The sequence below is a fragment of the Adiantum capillus-veneris genome, chromosome 16 (genome assembly GCF_014529385.1).
Source record: "Adiantum capillus-veneris isolate H3 chromosome 16, ASM1452938v2, whole genome shotgun sequence".
In the NCBI taxonomy this organism is placed as follows: domain Eukaryota; kingdom Viridiplantae; phylum Streptophyta; class Polypodiopsida; order Polypodiales; family Pteridaceae; genus Adiantum; species Adiantum capillus-veneris.
In genome coordinates, this window is record NC_140946.1 from 114861968 (window position 1) to 114888080 (window position 26113).

Here is a 26113-nt window from a genome sequence, read left to right on the forward strand (position 1 = left end):
ATCTCAAACATTCTCATGCCAATCTTGCAATCTGGAGGCTTCACGTTGAACCTGTAAAACAACTCAACCTGCAACTTCCATAAATGATCAACTTATGCTCCTAGAATGCTTCGCAATATACAAAATTCCAACGAGCATGCTCTTCAAAACAAATTAGTGTGTTAACCAGCACACTCAATATGCTAATAGTGTGTTAACAAGCAAAGCTATTGGCATACCCACTATGCTGACTAGCATACCAGGTATGCTAAATAGCATATTATGTATGCTAACTAGCAAATACAGTATTCTTACTAGTATACCCAGAATGCTATCTAGCATACCAGGTATGTTAACAAGCACACCCATTATGCTAGTGAGCATCTTTCAATGATCACTAGCATACAAAGTGTGTTAGCTTGCATACCCAATATGCTAGTGAGAAAACTAGGTATGCTAATTAGCCTACTAGGTATGCTCACTAGCATACAGTTTCTTAGCCAAAATACCAGTATGCTAATTATTATATCAGGTATGCTAACTAGCATAGAGGGTGCTAGCCTCCATCCCCACTCATTATGCTAGTTATCATATAAGGAGGCTTTCCAATCAACGAGCAAAGAAAACCAAGCAAAGCAAGTTTTTGAGCAAACATGAGCAACACCCTTGACAAATTGATGCTAGAGCAAGGCATATTGAAGAAAATAATCAATTCATACTGGTGGATTCAACTAGCATCTCAACACAAAATTACCACAAAACAGCGGATGCTTCAAAATCTCAAATCTCTTTACATGTTGAGGCCCTAACAAAATACCAAGCCACAAAGTGGTTAAGTATGGATGCAGCAAAAACATTAAAAAAGGTGAGAACTAATTAATTTCTAGCAAGTCCATGGGGCCACTTAGATACCTACCAATGATTGAAACAACTCCACCTTTGTGAGTGTAGCTTGATGCACAAACTCCAAGAGTGTCCATCAAGTTGTTGCTCCATATTTTACATGCTTGAGTTATCACATTGTGATGGCATCTCAAAAGAAGTATCTCCATCATACTATAATGGAAGTTCACGGACTTGCATTCCTTATCAAGTTTGACTAAGTGTGATGGTAATGTTGGTATGCAATTTCATGTTAGAACCTTATAGAACTGTAGGGATTAATGAGGGTTGACATGATTGACCTTTTTTTGAGGCTAATGGATGTGTTCTTTTTAGCCATCTTTCTTTGACTCTTTCCGGGCTTGCAAACTACAGCTTTGTTGTACTTGTCATACGTGTAGGTGCACACACACACACACACACAATTGTCTATGTATGTGTTTCTGTCTTCTTGCGAGGGTGAGACATTGTGCAAGGGGGGCAAGGTTGGAAGAAGAAAAGGGAATTCTCTATTGTGAGCTCGCATGAAATTGTGTTGTTGTTGCTATGTGGTGTGAGCCCCTTTTCCTACATGGCTTGCAATTAATGGTTGCTTTTTTGTACTCTTCTTCTGCCACCACCTACTATGAACCCACCCTAACTATACCTCTGGAATCAATTGTATACATCACTTTCTTGCCTAGGCCTCTACATGTTTGCTCTCTCACTATCTCTTTCGAGGTGTTCCATGGGAAATTGATTGTTGCAAAACCTATTGTGGATGCTAAATCCGCATAGACTCTACCCCTTTTAGGTGCTACCCACTTAGCATGCCATGCTCTTGCTATTCTCAGTCATGCTATTGATGAAGTAGCCTACATGCCTCCAAGCTCTCAGATGTATGAGCGATACGTGGCATGCTACCTTCTGCCTTCTCTAACTAAAAATGTTGCAGCATGGTGGGAGTTGCAGAGAAAAGCTATGGTAGCCACGATGGCCATAAGGTCAAAAGCAATATCAGAAAGGGGAGTAGTCCCATTTATTGAATTTTTAACTATGATATCAACAGGGACACAAGTCGAATCAAAGCATCAATATGAGTCACTTGACTAGTCCACAACTAAAAAAGGTAAGAGAAAGACGATGGAAATTCTTGGTCGTGGAGGTTTTGAAGGAGTTCTAGACCTTGTAGAGGTAAAAATAAGCAAGGGAGAAATATCTGATGCAGAACTCATGGTAGGCATGATAGCAGAAGAGAACTCTACAGTCAATACGGTGGTAGAAGCAGTCATATTATAAGACATGCAGATCGACATATTTGAAATCCTCTGGTCCGAACTTTGTGCTCCTCGAACTCCTACTACTGCCACTTCCTCCTCTACAATATGGTGTAAATTCATTGCATGTTTCAATAACAACCAATAATTTTGTTTGTAGATAAATGTGCAACCTGAAATCAGCCTTTAGCGCAGAAAATTAAACCCTTCTGATAGCGCACGCAACATTAATCCACCATACTCAGCTTGTGAGCAAGAGAGAGGTCCTCAACAACGAGGAGGGAGCCTGATATGCACATGAGGTTGTCGACATTGAATCCTCATCCACCTCCATCGTTGAGTATGAGCTATAGCTGCTTTTTGATCACGACTTCCTGTTTTGCAGAAGCTCCTCTTGCTCGTCATGCAGCTTGTTTTGCCTATAACAGCAAGGCCATGTAGCTTCTTTTTCCTATAGCAAGGGAGGGCCTTTGTGAACCTGCCAAAACCAGTCCGCGCCGGTGCAGAATGCTTCGAGCAGGTTCGGCACGATGTAGAAGCGAGACGCTATGCAAATAAGTTTTTTGTATTTATTTTTAATCAACGATTCAGCTCAAGCTAGGTATAGAAATCTACCACTACCAGCTCGGCATGCAGGTTGTTTTTTCGTTAATGAGGAAGGGATTCTGAAGCTCTTGTGTCGAACCTACTAGAACCAGTCCGGCGCGGACTGGTTTCAGCAGGTTGATGCAGATAGATGCACATGATTGTGTCAAAGACAAAATCACGGGTATATATCTTTCAAACAACAAGCATATATCAAAAACACCAAGGAAAATAAAAAAGGAAGCTCGATCAAAACCTAAGCACCAGGATGACGAATCATCCATGACAGGGGTTGAACAAAAGAAAAAATATCAAGAGTTAAAGAAAACTCTAAAGAAGGTGTATACCACTAAAATGGAAACAACGAAGGAAGAGAATAAAGATGTAATGAGTGTTCCATCCCATTGCCAAAAATATACTCTCCAAGATCGAAAGATCATAGTAAAACAACCTGTTAGGGAGCTAAAAAAGCAGATTGTTGTCATATGAAGGACCTAAAAATGCAAAGAAAATAGATTTAGCCAAACCAGGAGAAGAGCCCAGACTTGCCTACATTGCGAACGACTTGACTAAAGAAGAAGAAGAGCTTTTGCTAAGCTTACTGAAAGAATACCGGAATATCTTTGCTTGATCTTATAAATATCTCAAGGGTATTGATCCAAAAAAAAAATCAACATACCATACCTATGAGAGATGATGCAAAACCAAGTAGACAACGGCCATATACTTATAATGAAACATTTGTTAAAAAGATCAAAGAAAAGATAGAGAAGCTCAAGGAAGCTGAATTCATTTATGAGATTGAACACACAGATTGGGTGTCTCCAATTGTGGTGGTACCCAAGAAAAATGGAAAATTATGAGTATGTGTCAATCTCAAAAAGTGAATGCAGCCACCATTAGAGATAACTACCCTTTTCCAATCACAGAGCATGTTTTAGAACGACTTACAAGAAAAGAAGCTTACAGCTTTTTAAACGTCTTTTCAAGGTACAATCAACTTTTGGTTGAACCAAAAGATCAGCATAAAACTACCTTTGCAATTGAATGGGGTATTTTTGCCTATAAGGTTACGCCTTTTGGGCTAACTAACGCTCTTGCCACATTCCAAAGATTGATGATCCATGCTTTCAAAGAATATCTTAGGAATTTCTTGGAAGTATATATGGATGATTTATGTGTACATTCATCAATCCGGGCTGATCATTTTGAACATCTCAAAAGGGTCTTCGAAAAATGTAGACTTTATAGGATTTGCTTAAATCCTGAAAAATGCACATTTATGGACAGAGAAGGAAAATTTCTTGGACATATAGTGTCTAAAAATGGGAACATGCAGCTACAAATCCCTGAGCTAATGTATTTAAATCCATGATTACCCTTGGTGGAATGTTTTGGAACCATGTCAAAGCTTTTCCTTCTAAAGTCATTCCAAATCCCTCAAATTGAGTGTGGAAATCAAATATACGTTCTTCTCTTAGCACTTGATTGAAGCTAGTAAGGAGTCATATGGATCTCCATATCCATTATATTTTTTGACCCATTTTTAAAAATCAGTTGTTCTGACACATTTGTTCGGCTCGGCTCAGCTCCAACTCTTCTGGCAATTATTCCAGTCTTGAGTCCTTCAAACCAATCTGTTAGAAATAGTGACTCGTGTAGCCCTGCACTGGCTCTAATGTCACTACGTTTTTTCTGTGATGAGGTAGGTTTAGGCTTTTTAACATTGCTCCCGAAAGATTTCTCATGGAGTTCCTCTCTTGGAATAGGATCAGGTCCCTGTCCCAATATCCAATCTCTTATAGAGTATCCTTGGTATTTGGTTTGTTCTACCTCCTCAGGACTCATCATAACAAAGTTATTGTTATAATAATCCCTAAATAGCTAAGATGGTAGATCTGGTGGACCCTTGTCCTTGATCTTGAAGATATAGATGATCTTCATAGGTGTTAACTACCCCGGTTTGGCATGAGAGGTCCATAAAAGATCCTTGACATTCTTATCCTCCCAACAATAGACTCCAATCTTAGAATTATCAGTGCTAAACCTTTTCAAAGGTTTCAAATCAACTTGGTCTTATCCCTCAAATTCTAAAGTTGGTGGACCTTCTTTTGCTGCCATATCCAAAATTATTGTATTCACTTCTAACCACCATTTGTCTATCACATCAGGATTTTCATCTTTTACATATTGAGTCCCGTTTTTATCCTATACATTTTTCCTTGTTTGTTTGTCCTTATTTACTCTTCAAACTCGATGTCACGGTCATCAATGAAAATGGCATACTCTTCATTAGGATCCAGGTAAACCTGAGCTTCATGGACGTTAGTCTTATAAAAGGTGAGTATGTGCTTATATCGCATTGTTGTTCCAGTTCCTGACTCGATCGAATAGGACAGTACAGATGCTGAATCGGAATAAGTGTCTAGGACTTCTTCAAAGATAGTGCCCAATTGATCACCTTGGTTCACACTCGAATCTCCAATGTCATGAACGAGCGGGGGAGTAGCACCAGGATGAAGCTCACGATCTCTCTCTCTTCCTCTCTCACACATAGTCGATGGGAGCATAAAACTTATGATTATGATAAAGTTCTTTTTACAAAAATGACCTAGGTACCTTATACACTAAGGCTACCTTAGGTCAACCAAAAATAGAGTTTGAGGGGCTTTTTTGTCCATGCTCATGACTGGAATCTAGCTCTTTTCGTTCCTGGTTTAGTGGTATTACTGATGCAGGTGGGAAAGGGATCACACCCTCAGGTTTTCCAACTTGTGGTTCTAGTAAATCTTAGACTGTTATAATCACTTTCTTGCATATTTCAAGTATGTCCTTTCCTAGTTCCACACATGGATATGTCATCCACCTCTATTCTTGGGTTTGGTTGTTTTTGAGCTATGTTTCATGGGCTTTTAGGAGGGCATTTAATGGCTCATTAACATTTTCTACCAATACTGATCCTCCCAAACTAGCACTTCTCGGTTTCTCATCTGTGGATGGTTCTTCTGGAGGTTGAGACATTTGTGAAAGAGAAGGTCCTCATGTTGTCTTATCTTCTCTTCAGCTTGGGTAAGCTTCTCAGCCATGGATTTTTGCTCTCATTCCCTACGTGCTTTCATCCTAGCCTTTCTAGCTTTCCAACTATTTTGTTTGCTCTTGGTTTTTTGACTAGGTGCGTCTGTCCTTGGCTCATTCATCTCTAGACTCGCAACAGTTTCCATTTTTCTCTGTCTCTGGCTTCTTACCAACTTTCTTTTGTGCTTGCTTGCGCTCTCGCAACTACTTGAACTAGTACGCCGTTTTCATTTTTCGAGCTTCTGGGTAGCTGAACAATTCTAGAGACATTCATTGTGATCTTACGACTCAATTTGGGTGTTTTGGACAGTCAGGGATCAAGTGAATGACACCACAGTCTACACAATAGGTATTTACTTGTGTGATCTCTGTTGTCTGAGGACATTGTTTGACCAAGTGGTTGTCACGGCCTTGTGACAATCTGTCTCTAGTTGAGGAGCTTCTTCTTCCAATTCCTCTTGGCTATGAACTGGCTTTGACCTAGCTAAGCCTCTATTTGCAATGAATCACAATGTCCTTTTGTCAATCTCGTATCTTCTTTCTTCAGGTCGAAACGCAAGAAGTGGAGATTGTGCCGGCCTCACCACTCCATGCGTTTCTCTCATCTTCTGTCGTTGTGAAGGGAAGTATCCACTTTGGTTGTTATAATACATTGTATCTAGTACCAACGCTTGTTTGTTGGATGGTTCCATCATTTGCGTATATCTCATGTCTATAGGCATTCTAGCACCTAGTAGTGGAGGTTGTTGTACTAAGACATGATGTGGTCTTGCAACTCCTACTGGACCCAGCGCATTCCATATCATATCTAGGTGGAGTAGATGCTACTGGAATAGGTTGTACATACCTCTCCCTAGCATTTTCCATGCTATAGTTACACTCTTCTCTCGTATGGTTTGTCCATTTTCTCTCAATTTTGCACCATAGAGGTTCTTGGAGGTCAGATTTAACTAGAGGAGCAAGTCTTTGAGCTAATCCTTCTATAAGCTTAATTTGCTCACTAGATACATATGGATTTATTGTGGGTTGGGTTCTTGGTGAATCACTCCTCTGAGAAGATGTGTCACTCTCAGTATCATATCTTCTCAAGGTTCTACTCTGATTTGGATAGGAGTAAGTTATAGGGGGTGGTGATGGTACATATGGTATTGTTGTGACCTTAATTCCACCTCTATAAAATTCATGCTCTATGGTTGCATCTGGGTACAGCCATGGTCCATTAGGCAGATTCACTTGAGGAGGCATGTCTACCATCTCTGTGATCATTTCATCTCTTGTTATCGCTCTAGAAGGGAATTCAAGTGGCTCCCTTCTTGGAATTCTCGTAGGAATTCTCATGCTTGGTGAGATATTTGTGGTCCTTCATTGACCAAATGTCCACTATAAAAGTAATGTTCTATGGCTTCATATGGGTATAGCCATGGTGGCAATGTAGCTGGGCTTGTGTCAAAATGTGGATAAATTGGCATTTCAACACATTTTGACACAAGACCAGCTACACTGCCACCATGGTTGTGCGGAGATGCAACCATAGATTGGCATTTCATCACTTCTAACTTGGCTTGCCATACCTCTGGTCATTATCTACAAGAGGATCGGTAGATTGGCTTTCCATCCTGATGATATGAGCTTTCTTAATGTCAAGCCCACTCAATACTCTCAAGATAGTCCTTAATATGCACCTTTGCTTAGTGAAACTTATCCCTTTTTGCCCTTGATCACGTCTCTCAGAAGTCAAGAATTCGTGACTCTTTTGGTCTCTAGAAACTAATTCTAGGTACCCTAAAAGTTTGGCTTTAGGAAACGTGGGAAAATGCCCGCAAGCTTTTCTCCTAGCTATACCTGATTCAATTTGGAGTTGTCTATCATAAGTTAGAGCAATTTTGGTGAACTGCACTTGAAACAACACTCAAAACAGTTTCATGATCAAGGATTTTTGCTTGTATCTTGACCAAATGTGACCCAAATTTGTTGAAACTTGGTCATTAGTCTTACTTTATAGTGCTTAACACTTCTAGAAGCTCAATTTGAGTTTTCACCTCCGAATTAGGGCTAGAGACATCATATGCGTATGATGTCTACTTTGGCCAAATCAAGTGATTTTTACTCCACAGGATCTTTATCACTTGGGCAACTCTCAGCAACTTTGAGAATTCAATTTGGAAATTTCTGGGGCAAGTAATGATCAATACATGCATGAATCTGCCTAGATCTGTCTTCTGGCCTTTACAAGCTCAAATGAGCTCCAAAATGCAATGAAGTTTTGTCTAGGGACTTCTTTTATGCTCTAGGACACTGAGGTATACTCAAATGTCTGATTTGACCCAAATCTAGCCTATGAGACATCATACGTGTATGATGTCTACTCGCTCAAAATTCACTTATATTTCTACCCAAGGTAATCCTTGATGCATACAACAAGAATTTGTAATCACAATAAATTTTGGATATCAAAATTGCTCAAAATCACCACTTTTTCACCTTTACCTTCTTGTATCTGTAAAATCTCTTTAAATGAAAAAGTATGTGTCCAAATGAGTTGAAATTTTGCAAGCAAGCTTAACACATCATTTCCCAACCCCCTATGTGGTCAAAGGTGAAATTTGACTTTCAGATCTTGCCTTGAGACATCATACGCGTATAAAGTCTGTGTGCTCAGATTTTGACAAAATTTGGTATGGGAGCTTGTCTTGTGGTCCTTAACACCTTGGTATGCTAATATCTCACTTTTGGTCTCTAAAAGTGCCTCTTAGACATCATACCCGTATAATATCTAACTGGTCAGAATGAAGTGAATTTCACTCCAGAGGTTCCTCACTACACTGTCAACTCACAGCAAGATTCAAAATTGAATTTGAACACTTTTTGTGCAAGATATGGCCAATACAAGCATTCACTTACCTAGATACATCTTATGGTCTTTGCAAGCCCAAAATTGCTTCAAATTTGATGAAATTTGGCATAGATGCTTCCTAAATGCTATAGATCACAAGGGTGCACTCAGATGTAACTTTTGACCCCAGATCTGGCCTCTAAGATATCATACGTGTATGATGTCTAGGTGATCAGAATGAACTTCTGTTTCTACCAGAGGTGCCCCTTAGTGTGTAGAACAAGAATATGTGCTCACAACAAATTTTGGATGTAAAAAATGCACAAAATCATCACTTTTGATAAGGAAATCCCCAAAAGCGTAAAATCCCCCCAGTTTTCAATCTCTAAGCCCAAATGATATGAAATTTCGTGTATGTGCTCAATACAACATGCAGAAGATGAGTATAATGTCAAAAGTTCAAAATTGCTGCCATAATCACCCCTCAGACATCATACCGTATGATGTCTGTTGATGAATTTTTGAACAGAATTCATTCATAGGCATCCCCAAGCCTCTAGCATTGGTTTTCAAGCACTTCTACCAATTTTCATGCAAAAATATGCTCAAAATCACAAGTTTCTCTTTTTCCCACTTTCGAGACTCTATCTTTTTTGGGTCTCCCAAGTTGGTCAAAACTCTATTTTCAATGTGTACTTAGGATAAAACCCCCATTCTGTACACACTGGTACAGTTACATTTTTCAATTTTTGTCTCCAGATACCCCTTGAGACATTATACATGTATAATGTCCAAGTTTACAAAATTGCAGTTTTTGTACAGTCAACTCTTGCACATGCCCTCTTATATGCTCAACACCAATCATTCATGCAAAAATGTCAACAAAAAGCTGTATATTGCTTTTTCTTCCTCAAAAGCAGACTTTTTAGTGATTTTAAATGCAAACAAGCACTTCAGCAAATAAATTGATGATGAATAGTTGTAGATCAAAATCAGATTACTTACCTAAAGCTACTCCTACAAATCATATGGGGTTTTGCATCTATGAGTAGAAAAACACTTCATGGCCACACACGGACTAGCAAATGCTTTTATCACCTCACAAACCACTCGACCACCAACAACTACTCTAATCTACAAATCCTTACAAAATCTACCTAGTCACAGACCCTCGGCAAGACACACGCTGCCTGGCTATCCACTTGATCTCGGAATAACCTCTTCTGGATCCACTTAAGAAAAATGCTTTCTTTAGCCGAAACTAAAGCAAGCAACCATGACACGAGTGTTAGTAGGAATACCTACCTAAGTCCTTGTATCCCCGGCAATGGCGCCAATGTTGCGGGAGCGAATTGCACCACCCATAAAGTGCATGCAACTCAACCTAGATCAATATAATGTCAATCGAGGACACAGATGACACGATAGGCACACGGAGGAAATCTCTTTAGCTTGTCAGGCTGAGACCATCCTACACATACAACACTCTGGAAGGCCAACTAAACCACAATCTAGAATCTCACTACTCTCAATTACACTACCTACCCACATACACACAACGGAAGGAAACCCATCAAATCATACTAGAATCGTATGAAACTTAAGGAACACCATCCCCTCACTAGGATACACATGTTCCAAAGCCTCTACACTCAAAACCCTAGCTCTAGGCCCATCTGCAAAAAACGTGTATAAAGACAAAGTTGAATTTTGAAAGTGCCCCAAATTGAAATATATGGGTACCTATGCGTAGCTTATGTCACTACGATTCGAACGACTACTTACACGCAAAAAACAGACATTGTTTGATATACTTACGACCACAAATAGCTTGTAGATACGCAAGTGTGTTCGCTCCGTTCTATGAGGAATACTTGGCGTCGTCGCGTAGCTCTTGATAAGGCTAACGTGATGGTGCAGTCGGGTCTCCATATGTCATGAACGAGTGGGAAGTAGCGCCTGGATAAAGCTCGCGTTCTCTCTCTCTTCCTCTCTCACACACAGTCGACTGTAACTTAAAAATTATAATTATGATAAAGTTCTTTTTACAAAAATGACCTAGGTACCTTATATACTAAGGCTACCTTAGGTAAACCAAAAATAGAGTTTGAGGGGTTAGATGGCTTGGTATTTACAATCTGGAAGTGCCATTGCACCCCACCTTTTGCAACTAAACTATCTACTTATTATAAATGATGTTTATAATCATAATCCTCAGCATTCCATAACTCTCAAAAAATAAGGCTTTGGTACAAAAATTGAGTTATATCGTGTTGTTGACCCGCCGATCAACTAGTGTACGACCAGATCTAAGGTTCATATAGAATTGTTAAGCCCTGGATAGAGTACTTACCAGCGGATTGGATTGTTATTCGTTTTTTCACTTGACTTGAACTGAGCTCCTATCAAGCTCCCAATTCTTTGCCTGCAACCTGGTTCCTGTGTGACAATTTTAACCAAGTTAGCTATTTTCTCTCCAAGACTGTACAATTTTTGCTAACTATTGTGATTGGTCTGTGTATATCACTTCAATCTGAGCTAAGTGAGTCAGCAAATGATATTTCCAAATTCTACCCTTGCAAAGAGTTAAAGGACTAATCTGCAACGTGGAAACTGAGTTATCATGTATTAATGTTGATCCGACGGAACCCAGACCTAACCAGTGACTTTTTAGACTTGTTTTGCCATATAGACACCTTGTTGTAGTCTCTGGACAAGTTTCTTTGAGTTTGAACAAGATTTGTCCAAGATACCAATTGTTAGTGTTCGTAGACTCAGTTTTCAAGAATCTGACTTAGATCTCACCTTTGTGATCCAAATTTCACCAAACTTGATATGAGTAGTCTACTTGATGTGCTTAACCCAGTGGTATACTCAATTTTGCAAAAAATCTCAAGTCTGGGGCAAATGTAAATAATCGCGATTATTTACTTCTGGGACTTTTTAGCCTTTTTTTTGCCAAGTTGATGATACAAACAGGTAAAGCAACTCAACTTAATCTCCCTAGCAAAGTTTCACAAAGTTTAGATAAACCCTGCTCAATTTGTCAACAATTTTGTGTCCACAGATTGTCTTTACAAAACTAGCCACAATTTTTACTTTAAAGATCCAACTTTTATCAAATTTAATGTGAGTGCTCAATACAACATGCCTAAGCATGTGGTACTGCCATTTGACCAAAAACACTCTGATTTGGGATAAATGCTAATAATCGCGATTATTCACATCTAGCAAATCTTGACATCTTTCTAGACATTTGATGCTACACACTGATGAAACACTTCAAGATTAGCCTCTGAGCCAAGTTTCATGAAAATTGAAGCAAATTATTTAAGCCATACATAATTTCTTGACAAACAATACAGACTTCAATTTTTTCTAAGTTTTTGGTCTGTTTTGTGATTCAAACTCTATGATCCTTCACAAAAGATGTTTGTAATCATGCATAGAGTCTCTAGTATCAATCTTGATCAATTTGATCCAAATGTAAATAATCACGATTATTTACATTTGGCCTAAAATGAACAATTTTTACAATAATCAGTCTTTTTGTGACATGTTTTAAGTCTCTAATTCAAGTCAAAACTTAATTTGGCCTTAATTCTCAAGAAAATGTAAATAATCTGAGTTTTTGTCAACTCTTGAAAACTTACCTCGAATGCATCCTTATGATTACCCATTGGTTCATACAACTTTTATGAGCACAATCTCCAACTGGTTTCAGTGGTTGACAGTCTTTTGATGTTGTTTCAAGCCGTAGACATGAAATTCTGTAACTTCACATAAACAACTCACAGATGATTCTTTTGGAGTGAGCAATGATTTGAGATCCACCTTGGATTATGCTTACCCTACTCCTAGGTTCTACTGCAATTGGGTTGTGGAAGGTATCCACAAACACTTGTTTTTTGTTTTTATGGTTTTCTAAGCATTGATCTTAAGACTTGTCTTGTCCATCAATCATTCTCAAAATTCCAACCTAATCCTACAAGGTACTTAGCAAGTACAATCTACTCCCGAGCTACCTCTACACAGAAAAAGACAACACTCTTAAGCTATGCGATTTTAAAGAGAAAGTTTCACTCTAGGTGATCCTAGAGGAAGTTAAAGGACACTTATATTAGACGCTCTTGTTTTTCCTAGTTTAGCTCTACTCGTTCCCCAACAGCGGCGCCAAATGTGGGTGGGCTTCCTAACCTCACTCTTATCTTATTGCAAACATAGTGAGAACTATGAGCATAATTGTCAACAACTTGCATTTAACTCAAGCTACACTCAAATGACCTAAGTCATTAAAAGCTACTCGCTAATCGGTAAGCAAACCATGATCATTACAATGTCAAATGACATCCTAATGCTATAAAACTTCTAGGAAAAATATATAATACCTAAGCACACATGCTTATGGTCTCAAATCTCACTTTCAATAAGTGGCAAAAAATACGATTATTGATAGTATAGAGATTTTGACCTAGTCATTTCTGATCATTTCCTAGCTTAGATTCCTACTTATGATGAAATTTAGGCCACGGATCAGCGACATCAAATGTACGATTTATCATGATATGTTTACGTCAATGCATAGAGCTCTTACATGTGGTTGCAGCACAACAGACAACACTGCAATGTGACAATCAACAAGGGAGATAGAAGCAGAATAAGGAGAGAGGAGAGCATCATAAGTTCACGCTGTGTATTCCATTATCCAAAAATATATTTAAAGCTTTACAAAGTTTGCTTTTATACCTTAGCCAAGGTTTCTTAGGTCAAAAACTAATTATCTAGGAGCTCTATCTACTAGTTAAATAGGAGTTACAATATTCTCGATTTATCAAAAGAATAAGTGTTTTTACAATGAAGCTTCCAAAAACTGTTACATGGAGTAGCTTACTGCTAACATTTGGCCATCCGTTTGTGGGTGATAGGCCAAAGAGGAATTCAATCTTGTACCTAGATTTTTAAAGAGACCTTTCCAAATTACTGGTCATTCTAGGATCTCTATCTGACATGATGGATGTTGGATCAGGCCATGCTTTTATTACGTCTAACTTTGATGGATCCATATGGATACCATCTTGAGAGATAATATGACCTAAGTATTGAATCTCTTGAAGGAAAATTTATCTTTTCTTTTGGTTGAGAAAAAGCTTGTTCTCCCTCAATGCTTGAAAAATTACTTGGAGATGTTGCTTGTGCTCCTCCAAGGACTTGGAGTAGATGATGATATCATCAAGAAAGAACACTCCAATGAATTTACGGTAGCATCTAAAGATGTTCTCAATTAAACGATTGAACGTGGTTGGAGCATTTGTCAAACCAAAAGGCATGATAAGATATTCATAAAGACCAAACGTTGTAAGGAACACGATCTTTACAATATCTTCATTCACTATCCTTATTTGATGATGGCCACTTTCAAGGTCAATCCTACTAAAGTAGGTCGAACCTTGTAGCTTATCAAACAGATCTTTGGACCCACGATACGGGAAATCTGTTTTTGATAGTGATATGGTTTAGTGCTCGATAGTCCACACACATGCAGTATGTACCATCTTTCTTTTGCACTAAAAGGACTGGAGAACAAAAGGGAGAGGAGCTAGGCCTCACCATCCCTTTGTCTACCAATTCTTGTACTCACCTCATAATCTCCTCTTTTTGAGCTTGGGAAACTCAATAAGAAGGCTTGTTAGGCGGTGAGTTTCCTGTAGGAGCTCAATTCGATAATCATCCCCTCGTTTTGGAGGTAAGTCCATAGGGATATCATCAATAAAAACATCTTGGAATCCATTTAGAAAATTTGACAAATCTAACTCTTCTTGATTCCTACCATCTTCATTTGATAAAACATTAGGACCTTTTATGAATTGTTTGACAGAAATCATGTACGCAAAAACTGAGCTTTTCATTGATTTGTCAAAAGTAGGAGAATTTACAAGGGGTATGGTACGACTAGGCTCATTTGCATCAATGTACATGTTCTTTTCCCTATACTTGAAATATAAAGGAACTTTACATTAACAACCATACGATCAAACCATGGTGCCCCTAGGATGACATCTTCATGCTTGAGAGTAGGGATGAAGAAATCTTCTTTGTCAACATAGCCTTGGACATGAAGCCTCAATTTCCCAATCAAGGGAGTAACTGCAGCTTCTTGCCCCTTGAAGGCTCCATCGGCTACAACTACATCTTCCATCTCATGAGCTTGAATGCCTAACTTGGTGGCCAACTTCGGAGATAAATTGTGAGTAGAGCCAGGGTCAAACAGGATGAAGGCATCATGCTCCCTTACCTTTCCCCAAGCATAGGAGAGACGTGATCCTTTGCAATGAGCATTCTCTTTTGGAGCTTCGATCGTGGAAGCTCTAGGAGTCTCATTGCGAGCATTTCTTTTGGGGCAAGAACGATGGGAGCCATATCCTTGCTCCCTACACTTAAAGCATTTGTGGTCCTTACGAAAAGTTTCTAGCTCTTCAGGAGAAAGTTTATTTTTACCTTTGTAAACTCCCTTCTCCTTTGACCGATTTTTGTTGTTGTTGTTATTGGAATTGCATTGGGAAGAGTTTTGAGCATTGTTCTTCTCCTTTGCATCATTTCGATCTTTGTTTTCCATGGGCTTGGTATTCCTTTTAGCCCCTCATTGGAAATTGATGCGCAAAGCAACCGTAGTATGGTGGATTACTTCGATGATAGAACCAGGCCGTTGGGAGTTGACATACTCGATCATTTCTTCAAGTAATCCACATAGAATTGTTGCTTTTGCTCGACGAAGTCTATCTTTTGAAAGACAATAGCCTTGAGATGTAAATCCCAAAATTTATTCACATATTTGTGGATAGACTCGTTGGAGAGAGCAGCTTCAAACTCCACCACTCCGCCATTCGGTAAGCACTTTGTCCTTTGCATCACTTGCAAGAAATTGCTTCATGATGAAAACTCGTAGAGTTTCCCATGTCTTTGGGGCTTCGTTGTTGCCACAAAGGCTAGCCCACCACTAACGAGCAGATTTCTCGAAGTGCATAGCTACATGACGTAGCTTGAAGGACTTTGTGAAGCCTTCGTCTCCAAAGGCCGCATTAAAATTATTGGATGAAGGCCAATACTTTGTCGGTAGCACCAAAGGTGCCATCATAAGTGAGAAAAGAGATACTTTTTTCTCCCTCTTTGAACTTCTTAAGCTTTTGGGACTTCTCCATGTAGGGTAGGATTTGCGATGTCCTCTCCTCTTGTATTCTCTAGGAGAATAGATGTTGCTTTCGTCGAAAGAGGAGGAAGGTGAAGAAGAAGGAGAAGAGGGTGACATATTTCTTGCCTTTTTCTTCCTTTGTTTCCTCTCTTCCCCTTCGGAGTGACGAGGAGAAGGACTATGGGTTGGTCGTTTCCTCTTGGGAGGAGTTGGCGATTGTCTAGACCACCGTCTTCGTGGAGCCATATCTTCAGAGGAACTTAGTGATTCATTTCTCTTGTTCTTTGGATTCATCCTCTCTTATAAGAGAAAGTCTTCTTTTGGGAGTCTCATGAAGAAGCCTCCTAAGCTCTCTCTCGTCTTGGAGAGGAAGGGAAAATCCGATAAGCACGAAGTTGTTGAGTAACTTTGGCTTGCAAAACAGAGTTGCCCATAGCTTGTTGCAACCTAGTAACAAGATAATTAACAAACATGGGGGCATCATCATTAGCATCTTTATGTGTAAAATCAAAGTTTTCAATATTCATTCTACTCTCTTGGTTATTGTCAGCCATGCTAATTAAACTTATGTATAACTTTATTTGTGCTTTAGTACCCTCAAAAACCTTAGTCGCTACTCTTCTTTCCCTTTGAAAACTAGTTCTCGAACAGCCACACCCATGGTTTAGAGATTGTTGATTTCAAAGACTAGTGAATAGGGTCTAACATTGCTCGGTTGATTATGGTTCCTGTTGAGCTTGCTAGTAGCTCAATAATGGTTAAGCGAAAGGCAGGCCTCGAGAAACTCCATTATTAAGACCATAGTTCCCAACAGTGTACCTCGAACTAAGTCCTTTTCAACCAAGATAATAGATCCATGTCCCACTTACCCTATTGCAATGAACATGTAACCTTTCATGGACAACTTAAGGACCTCTCTTCTTAAGTAAGAAAAGAGAAATCAATAGCTCTGATACCAATGTAATGGAAATGGCCTATGAACATTGAGAATAGAAAAAATAAGAGAATTCTAGTGAGCATTTTTATGAGACTACTTTGAGAACATAGAGGGTGAACTTAATTAGCGGTAGCAACACAACCAATATACTTAATTAACTTGGCATGAACAATACTTTTGCAAGAGAAAGAATCAGAGAACATGAAAACAATAATGGATCGAATTTATGTGTAGTCGGCCCCCCTCCAATAGGCTTTTGTATCATAGATTCTCCCATAAAGAGAGACTTGGTACAATACAATCTTTGTGTTCCTTGTGACCTAAGTGATGCAATGAAGATGGAAAGCTTCACGCATCACGAGCATAACATAAAATTTGTAAAAGCATTAACCATCCATGGCCTCAGTCCCAAGGCCTCAAACACCTTTGAAGGTGGAGAGAGCTAGCGGGGAATGAGGGTAGGCAAAAGGAAGAAGAAGTAACATCTGAGAAAGAAATAGTTCCTCACTTATCATCACTCTTGTTGCATAATAGCATAGCCTAATAGCATAATAATGATGATGAAGAAGATGGTAAGCTTAAGCATTGAAGCATGGCTCTTGGTTGGATGTGCATTACATAATCAAGAGTGTTGGTGTAGGCTCTCAACTTCTCAACAAGCTTGGAGAAGGAGATGGAACTTTTGCGCTTTGCCAAGTGAGATTGAGCATGTGTGTGTGTGTGTGTGTGTGTGTGTGTGTGTGTGTGTGTGTGTGTGTGTGTGTGTGTGTACATGTGCATTGAAGCATGGCTCTTGCTTGGATTTGCATTCCATAATTAAGAGTGTTGGTATGGACTCTCAACTTCTCAACAAGCTTGGAGAAGGAGATGGAGTTCTTGCACTTTGCCAAGTGAGAATGAGCATGTGAGTGTGTGTGAGAGAGAGTATACCCCCCAAGCACACCCCCAGCTTGTTGTGGCCGACCCCTCATTGTAGCTCAAGCTTGCATTCGATTGGAACCCTACATCCTAACCAATCACATGCATCGTGCATATCAAGCAACCATGCTAGCATTAGGATAAGTATAGGTACAAATCCTCTTCTTCAAATACATATATTGTGAAATCATCCACATATAGGTACAAATGAATGGACCGACACATATAGGTACAAATCCTCTTCTTCAAATACATATATTGTGAAATCATCCACAAAAATATTTATATAAGACCTCGGACAGTCCGCAACTCACGATAATGACATGAAGCTCAATCTTGGATCTCCGCAACATGATGCCACAATGAGACGATGGTCCCAAGTGGGAAAGATGAATGATGAGGCATAGTCCTCACCGAAGATTTCTCCTCCATTCACCATTGACGCTAACAATTTCTCAAAGAATCTTAAAAATGCCCATCCTATGGCAATAAAAAGTTGGTGCCTCGCATACATTACAAGGCATAACCATTTTTACACAAATGCTTTGTAGCATGGTCATAGCTATATTCTCTAGCACAGTTTTTGACTAGTTGTGACAATTGTAACCATCTAAAAGCTTTACATTTCATAAAAATCACTCATCCAAGAGGGTTGCAATCATCAATGGGGTTAACAAGTGAGTATGAATCGATGGCGGGCTTCTAAAGCTTTGGCTTAGCAAAGAGAACATACGAGCTGAAAGGCTATAAAGAAAGCTCACGAGCACCAACAATATTACCTTCTCTTTCTCATTAAATGAAGAGCAACAAAGCACTTTTCATCCATTTGCGACTTAGCATGAGATGAGTGGGGCACTAGTTCTCTCTACCAAAGAAAAAACACATAATAAAATAATATTTACAACAAGGTGCTTTAATAACTATAAATAAATGAACCTTACATTATGCTCTTCTAAGTGTTAAGGCTCGATTAAGACAGATAGTTATTACTCGCATTCATAATAAAACCTATCTTAATCTACGCCAACACTAGATAATATTTATACAAAAGGATGCAAAAAATTATATTTATTGAAAGGTAATGAATTTGTACAATGAAATTCCATTTATAGATGGAGTGATACATACGAGTAGTAGAGATGGCAGATGCTAGTGCATCCAAATAAATGTGGCTAAGTGTTGTGTGCGTATGAGAAGATTCAAGACAAGTGTATACTACATGTGACATGTACATGAAATGCTAGGTGCAAGATTGTTTCCCACAACGATGTGAACGAGAGAATTATACATAGAATGAAGATAGGGTTTAATCTAACATTTCTCACCCTTGCAAACATAACTAATCTAACGACTCGCTTCAATGACAGTTAAATACATCAAGATCAATGCCTTCTAAGGTGATGTGATCGAGGCAAAATCATCCTTGAATGGGAGCAAAATATCATCCTCTTAATATATGGTGGTTGTTAAATGTGTAACATTTGTTTTTGCATTAGTGCATTTTGCTCGGATTTCAATAGTGGTATATTTTGCAGTAACCAAAAGTGGCAAAGACCTAGGCAGACGACAAAGATGCTTTTGGGTTTGCATTGATGATATGGGCTCATAAGCTTGAAATGTGTCACTACCCAATTATACGGGCTCACTAGCAATGTCAGATAAAAACAGAGGTCCAATGTATTTTAACAAGTAAAATCCTAGTTAGAAATTTACACAAGTTTTAGTGTAATTACCGGCAAGAGCTTCAAATTTTGACCTAAAAACCGGGAGAATTCAAGTTTGCCCTTATTTTCACTGGTTAGGGAAATTTATTTTTATAGCCCTGCTCACAAGCTTGAAATGTCACTAATCCAACTTCATTGAATGCATACAAAACACATGATTGCATGAAATACAGAAAGAATATACTCAGAAAAGCTACACCATGTGGCTGCCATTGCTTTGTGGGCATTGTCTAGTAATGTACAAGTATCCCCGAGTGGTTCTTGTGCTAGCTAGCTATACGCTATTGCTCGATTTGTGTGGGTGAATTTACAATGTGTAAAAGGAAGCGCCTTACAACCTTCTTATGCCATCTCCTTGAAAACTGATCACTCCCTCCGAAGCCAGATTGGTTAGAGCAGTTCGCAGCTGATAGAAAAAATGGCCAACATCAGCAAATGCGCACAGAGAGAGAGAGAGAGAGAGAGAGAGAGGAGGGTTGTTAGCTCACATCTTGAAGACTCAATTCTGCACTACTCTCCTTCCGCAGCTCTTCAAGCAACTGCGTACCAAAAACCCACTAGTAATTGGTACACGCATTGGCATAACATAGCTGTGTGTGTGTGTGTGTGTGTGTGTGAGAGAGAGAGAGAGAGAGAGAGACGCCCATTCCGTGTTTACTAGCAAAATAGAAATAACCGAAAGCTTGAACCTTGATAAGACAATTTTGTTTAACATGTCACACAAGAAGCTTCTATGACCTTATTACCTGCATCAATCTCATGGTTGATCCTCCCGCTTGCATCTTTTCGAAAACCAAGTTGCGAACAGCAGCTACCAAACTAGCCCTTCTGGTACGTTCACTGGCAGAAACCCCTGTTGTGATAAGATCCATGTCGATGGTTCCTGATGACAATCACACATGCTTTAGAAGCAACAAAAGCTTCAAACCCATGGAAGCATCAGAAGATGTTGAAATAGGAGCCATGTCTATGGAATCCTTAGACCACACATGCTTTGCCAGCAAGAAGAGCTTCAATGTTCAGGCCCATGCAATATCAGCACTAAAGATGACAATTTCTTTATAAGTACATTAGTAAAATAGCCATGTAAAGCCTTGTTCAACTAGAAAGGCTACAATTGTACACAATGGTGAATGGTTTGTCACAAAATGATGACCAGATGATTATGAACGTCCGCTGAGCATAATGCACGATTCACTGACGATCAAAACTCTCAATGCAGATGTAAAAGTTATATTCATCACAAAGTTCAAACACATGCAGCTGTGGAGAGTGGGAACAGCAACAGTCTATTGAAAGTACTTATAGGCACCTGTAGACATTGCCAAGCTAGCCGTTGTGCTAAGATCATAAACATCGAGAGCAAGTACAACTGAGGCTACCATGCATGTAAAACTTACTTGAAAGTATAATGGAGGCAACTCCCACATGAAAAACATACTAGAAAGAAGTTCTCAAGGTGCAGTCTTACCAGTGGAGTGATCAGTGGCTGACTGTTGAAGGGCCACCTCCAGCAGCCGTAAAGCCTCAGCCGCATCACATCTTTCAACCTGCAGAGATGAATACCCGAAACACTCAATACATCTCATGTGCTGATGGTGGCTGTTTAGCCTTTGGATCACGACAACAAAACACTCCACAAGTATGTGTCAACTGAATCACATAAATTTGAGAATGTGATACCAATTCTTGAGGAGCAAACTTCTGAAGACTCAAAGTATACCTGATTGGAGTACCGGATTCGTGCAAGAGCTTCACTTATTCGAATCAATGACTCAAGCTGCCGAGGTGTGGCGGTTATGACCTGCAAAGGTAAGCAGAGCACAAAATTAAAGTGGGTGTCATGTGCAAAGCACTTGAATCGCATGTTTACAGAAATATGGCAGAGAATTAACCTTTTTACTACTTCCAGGAAAGTTCCCTTTCCTTCTCATGGCAACATAGCCGCTAATAAGATCTTCTGCAGCTTCATCTGATAGTTTGGGGTGTACATGTTGTCGTGCATATGTAATATAGGCAGTGAGGGTGGGGAGATCCAAGGCTTGTTGAGTTCGAACCTAATTGGAAATGTTAGGAATCAGATTAGACCTTGCTTAAGTTTTTAAAAAGTCAGGCCTAATCAGGCTGTCTTTATACCTCTGGGTCTTCATAGTGGAGAGCAACCAAGTGCCTGGCCAGCCTTCTGTCTGTCTGTTCATCTGGTTTATCCAACACCAAATAGATCAAGTCAAACCTGCCAAGCCAAACAAATATACGACATCAGAAATAAACATCAGACCAATGGGGCCATTTCCAAGTATTTGCATCACAGCCCAAAGACCCAGTGTCAAATTTTAAAAATAAGAACTGACATCATCCATATATAATCAGGGGCGAGATTTCACCGTGACAACAAAGTCGGAGGCAGTTGGATATTGTCAATGACAGACATCCGCGGGTTGTAACGGGAACCACTAGGATTAGCACAAGCCAACACAGATGTTCTTGCATTGAGTGTGGCTATTATTCCAGACTTGGCCACTGACACTGTTTGTTGCTCCATCACCTGTTCATGATGGACTTAGCATCGACTACACTACACTAAGAAACCTTCCCAAAAATAGTTAAGGATTACCTCATGGAGCATGCTACGAGCATTCTCTGACATCTTGTCAAACTCATCTATGCAGCAGATTCCTCGATCACTTAACACCAAAGCCCCACTTTCAAGTACCTTCTCAAAGAAACAATGACATCTCAAAAAGGAGACATTGCCAAGGTACAGAGCTATTATAGGACGGATTCCAGAATTAAGGACAATACCGTTTCGCCCGTTTCAGGATCCTTGGTTACATACGCTGTTAATCCCACTGCTGAAGATCCTCTCCCACTGGTGTAAATGCCTCTTGGAGCAAGTTTGTGCACATACTGCAGCAGCTGAGATTTACTTGTTCCAGGATCTCCGACCAATAAAACATTCATGTCACCTCTAAATGATGCACCAGACTTCAGCTTTATGCCAGACCCTCCAAAAAGCTGTTGCAAAATAGAAAATTACACCAGTCCACAGCATTCTATTCTCTTTAGTCAAAAATCATGTGGCTCTGCAACTCACCTGACATAGAAGCCCCTTCTTAATATCCTCAAGCTCCCAAATACTTGGAGCTAGAGATCTTGTGAGTCTTTCATAGATATCCGGCAGCTTAGAAAGCTCCTTCAATTTTTGAATCTGATTTAAAGATATACAAAAGGTTCATAAGCCAATCTTGCCAAATGGGAAGCTAACCTTCTCACGAGAGTATGAAAACCAGCTTAGATCCTTTACCTGCTCCTCGTGTTCGAGAGGCGAGCTGTCACCTTCCTGGAAAGAGGCATAGTTCTCATTCTGAGTATCACGTTCCAGAGGATCTTCTGCCTGCATTCGACCCTTGTCTGCTTTCTTCAGATGGAGACAATCAATGTAGGTCTGCAAGTAGATAGTTGAGTCACTTCGTAAGAAAAATAAAATAAAGCAAATACACCACTTTCTCAAGCCTTTAGGATGTTCATAGTAGGAAATAAGATCCTTCACAGACAAAGTCACCTTAAAGAGGGATTTCAGGGTTCTTTGGGTAGGTCCCACACGCATTGACATTGCTCTAAACACCCCAGTAATCTGCAAACTCAAATAAAGGACTTGTATCAGAAAATTTCTGTTGTATGCGATGGGTCGTGTCAAGAAGAGATAACACTTTGTGTATACGGTTAAGGACGATGTTAATTAAATTTGCACCCCACCTCAACACGATCTCCAGGTTTTGCGGCATCCACGAGTCTGTCATGCATTAGCAGGCTGACAGTGTGGGGAGTTTCACCTTCTGGAATGGCATCAGGGGTCTCCTGCAACCTTACTATCTGTTTATCGGCAAACCTACACAACCAATAGCACACTCAGACATGTATGTAGATGGCATTTACTAAGCTCAAGATTCATACAAATAATGATAGATTCACCTGCATCTGTTGTGAATAAGAGCCATGGAATTTAAAGCAGCACATTCCGGTCGCCCGCAGCGTGTGGGCTCTTCGACTCGCCCTAAAACAGATGGCAGAAGACAGCATGAAATCAACCATCCCAGCATTGACTACCTGGCAATAACTAGACGCAACCTTTTCACTTGCCTCTGTCTACACCAGATGGAGGAGGAGAATAGCCACACACTAGGCATCGGAAAAAAGATTCTTTGATCTCGGGGATGATCGAGCTACATCGAATTATCATGCCCTTTACTGAGACCATCTTCTCGATATCTGTGAGAAAATAGGACCAAATTGAGACCTTCCCTAATGATGACAGAGGATGGATCATTACAAAGATCAAAGCAGTATACCAGATGGATTCAGATCTCTCATATTCACTGTGTCCCTCAAGTTGAAAATTCTGACCTGCAAAGGCCAGCTTGGATGAGTTCAAGTTACCAAACCTATAATCTTTGCTATTCCAAATTGCCTGAATATGTTGTTTTCAGTTCTCCATCCACAAAAATGTACAAAAAACACACAAAAGGTCCACCACTCAATTAAAACAACGCGTTGAAGGACATAAACCTGTATGTGCTTCTCCCAAAGAGGTCGCAAGCGTACTGCCATATCCATGAGAACAATGTCAAAAATTGCAAGGACCTCTAAGGGGTAGCGGACCATCTTTACATAGAGATCCTCATCATACTCGAGTATGTTTCGGGCATTAACATTAAGTGAGTCCTCTTCCAGTTCCATGACCTAAAGAAATGACAAATTGAAACATCAAAACACAAACAGCTTGCAAACTAAGCCAGAGTCTGACTCAAGTGTTTGAAAAAATACAGCACAATGCAATAGCTGCAAGAACCAACCTGTTCAAGAAGCTGGATATATTTTCCCTCCAAGTCTGTAGATTTCTCTCTGTAGTTTCTCAAAAACCTTTGCACCGCCTGATTGACATCTTGCACACTAATATTTGTTCCCCATACTAAGGTTGGGGGGGCTCCATCCAAGTCACCTTCCGAGGATGGTCGGCCCTAATGGAAAAATTACTTTTAACTTGGCATTGGTTTCGGAAAATGGCACAAATTACGTGCATCCGTAGCTGTCATTCACCATATGCAACCCTAATAGCTTCAGAATGCACACTCCACTCCCTTTTCCATCTTCTTTATTTTACTTGAGCAAGTTGGACATGTGGATCCACATGCTCCAGATTCCTCAAAACATGCCAGATCCAGGCTTGCCATTTTGATGTTTTGAACTGAGTGAACCATATGCTAAACAGTAATCCAACACAATTGTGGCCATGCTTAGTGACTTTAAATACGCTGGTATGCAACTACGGCATCAACGACTCTAGGGCAGAACAATCCTATCCAATAACCCCAATGTGATCAATATGACTGGATGCTAAATTTTGTTTGTTTCAAAGTGAGAAAATGCAACGACGTTTTCAAGAAAGGTGGTGGCATACCTCACTGTAGCTGCTAGGAGTTGCTGGCTGTGGGCGGCGTCCGTTGGAAGCTGGAATGCCTGAGTCATTACGCTGGTAAGAAGGTCTAAAACCCAAAGAAGGTTAAGGCACCAACATGAGGAGAAGACGAGCCGCACAACACAACAATTGCAACTCGAAACAAATCTTGCAGGACCCAACCTCTCGCACCCTATGAATAAGGGTGCAGAGACAATGGAATCAAGTTTGAGCTCAAAATTTAGAGATTAGCAGGTGACCGGTGTGTGTGTGTGTGTGTGTGTGTGTGTGTGTGTGTGTGTGTGTGTGTGTGTGTGTGTGTGTGTGTGTGTGTGTGTGTGAGAGAGAGAGAGAGAGAGAGAGAGAGAGAGAGAGCTATCTCTGTCTGAATAAGAGTGTGAGCACAATGCACGCCCTGTACATGGAGTCTCATGTGCTAACACCATCCCCACCCACAAGCATCTGTTTAAACTTTATTGCGACTAGGATACGTTCCTCTGGTGAATTGAGAAGATGCAGGGGTGCCTAAGTCGAGTGGAGAGCTGTATCCAGAGGAGGCTGGGCCAGAACTGCGAGAACGACGACGTGATCTGTTTGAAGTGGAGCGCTGCTGAGGGCGACGGCCTTCACCCACATCAGAGGATTGCTGAGAAGGTCGGGCGGGGCTTGAATCTGGCGATGGAGGAGCTTCCCTTGCGGAAGGTGGCGCGCCCGATGAGGAGTTGGACCTTGTGGATCTGGCCATAGATAGACAGTACGGAGAGAGGAAATGGTTTCTCTAGCTCGCTTGGGAAGATCCACCTCTGCGATGCGCACTTCCTCCTAGCTCGCAGCAATAGCACTTCACACACTTCGGCGGGAAAAAATGTTTTGGCGGGAATTCTCTGTACCTCTGAGCCTCTCTCGAAAGAAGGAAGTACACACTGGATAGAATATAAGTCCTAGCTATAAATTACGGTGGCATATAGGATGAATGTCAACTAGAGTGCTTCGTTAGCTGCGTTCTTATCGAATTAAGATTAAGTAAAATTTTGAAAACTATATATGCTATTTCAGCACTTCTCAAATGAAAAAAGAAATGTTTATTTTATGCTATTAATTTATGTCTAAGATATTTATTAAATGGAAGGAGAGACTTCAAAAAGAAGAGGAGAGAGAGAGTTTTTTATCCAAAAGAAAATAAAGCACAGAGAGAGATTTCATCAAAGCGTGTTAGATTTTTTTACCTGAGAGTGTTTGGGATACCGATTGTCGTGGTTCAGAGGCGTTCTTTGCAAAAATGG

The 26113-nt window shown here is 40.0% G+C and overlaps 1 protein-coding gene across 1 annotated transcript; it reads right to left on the reverse strand.

The window, feature by feature from the left end:
- Nucleotides 1–19452: 19452 nt before the first annotated feature.
- Nucleotides 19453–25761, reverse strand: MCM4 (Minichromosome maintenance (MCM2/3/5) family protein). The gene is made up of 21 exons (XM_086485511.1): nt 25322–25761; nt 24834–24918; nt 24229–24393; nt 23942–24115; nt 23725–23779; nt 23516–23644; nt 23348–23429; nt 23132–23264; nt 22938–23009; nt 22680–22820; nt 22470–22583; nt 22178–22390; nt 21990–22088; nt 21760–21920; nt 21512–21608; nt 21271–21432; nt 21099–21179; nt 20847–20925; nt 20122–20258; nt 19864–19914; nt 19453–19781 (listed from the first exon to the last, which is right to left on the reverse strand). The coding sequence occupies exons 1-21, from the start codon at nt 25573–25575 to the stop codon at nt 19707–19709; spliced, it is 2559 nt and encodes an 852-aa protein (XP_086341637.1). The 5' UTR covers nt 25576–25761; the 3' UTR covers nt 19453–19706.
- Between the last annotated feature and the right edge of the window lie 352 nt (nt 25762–26113).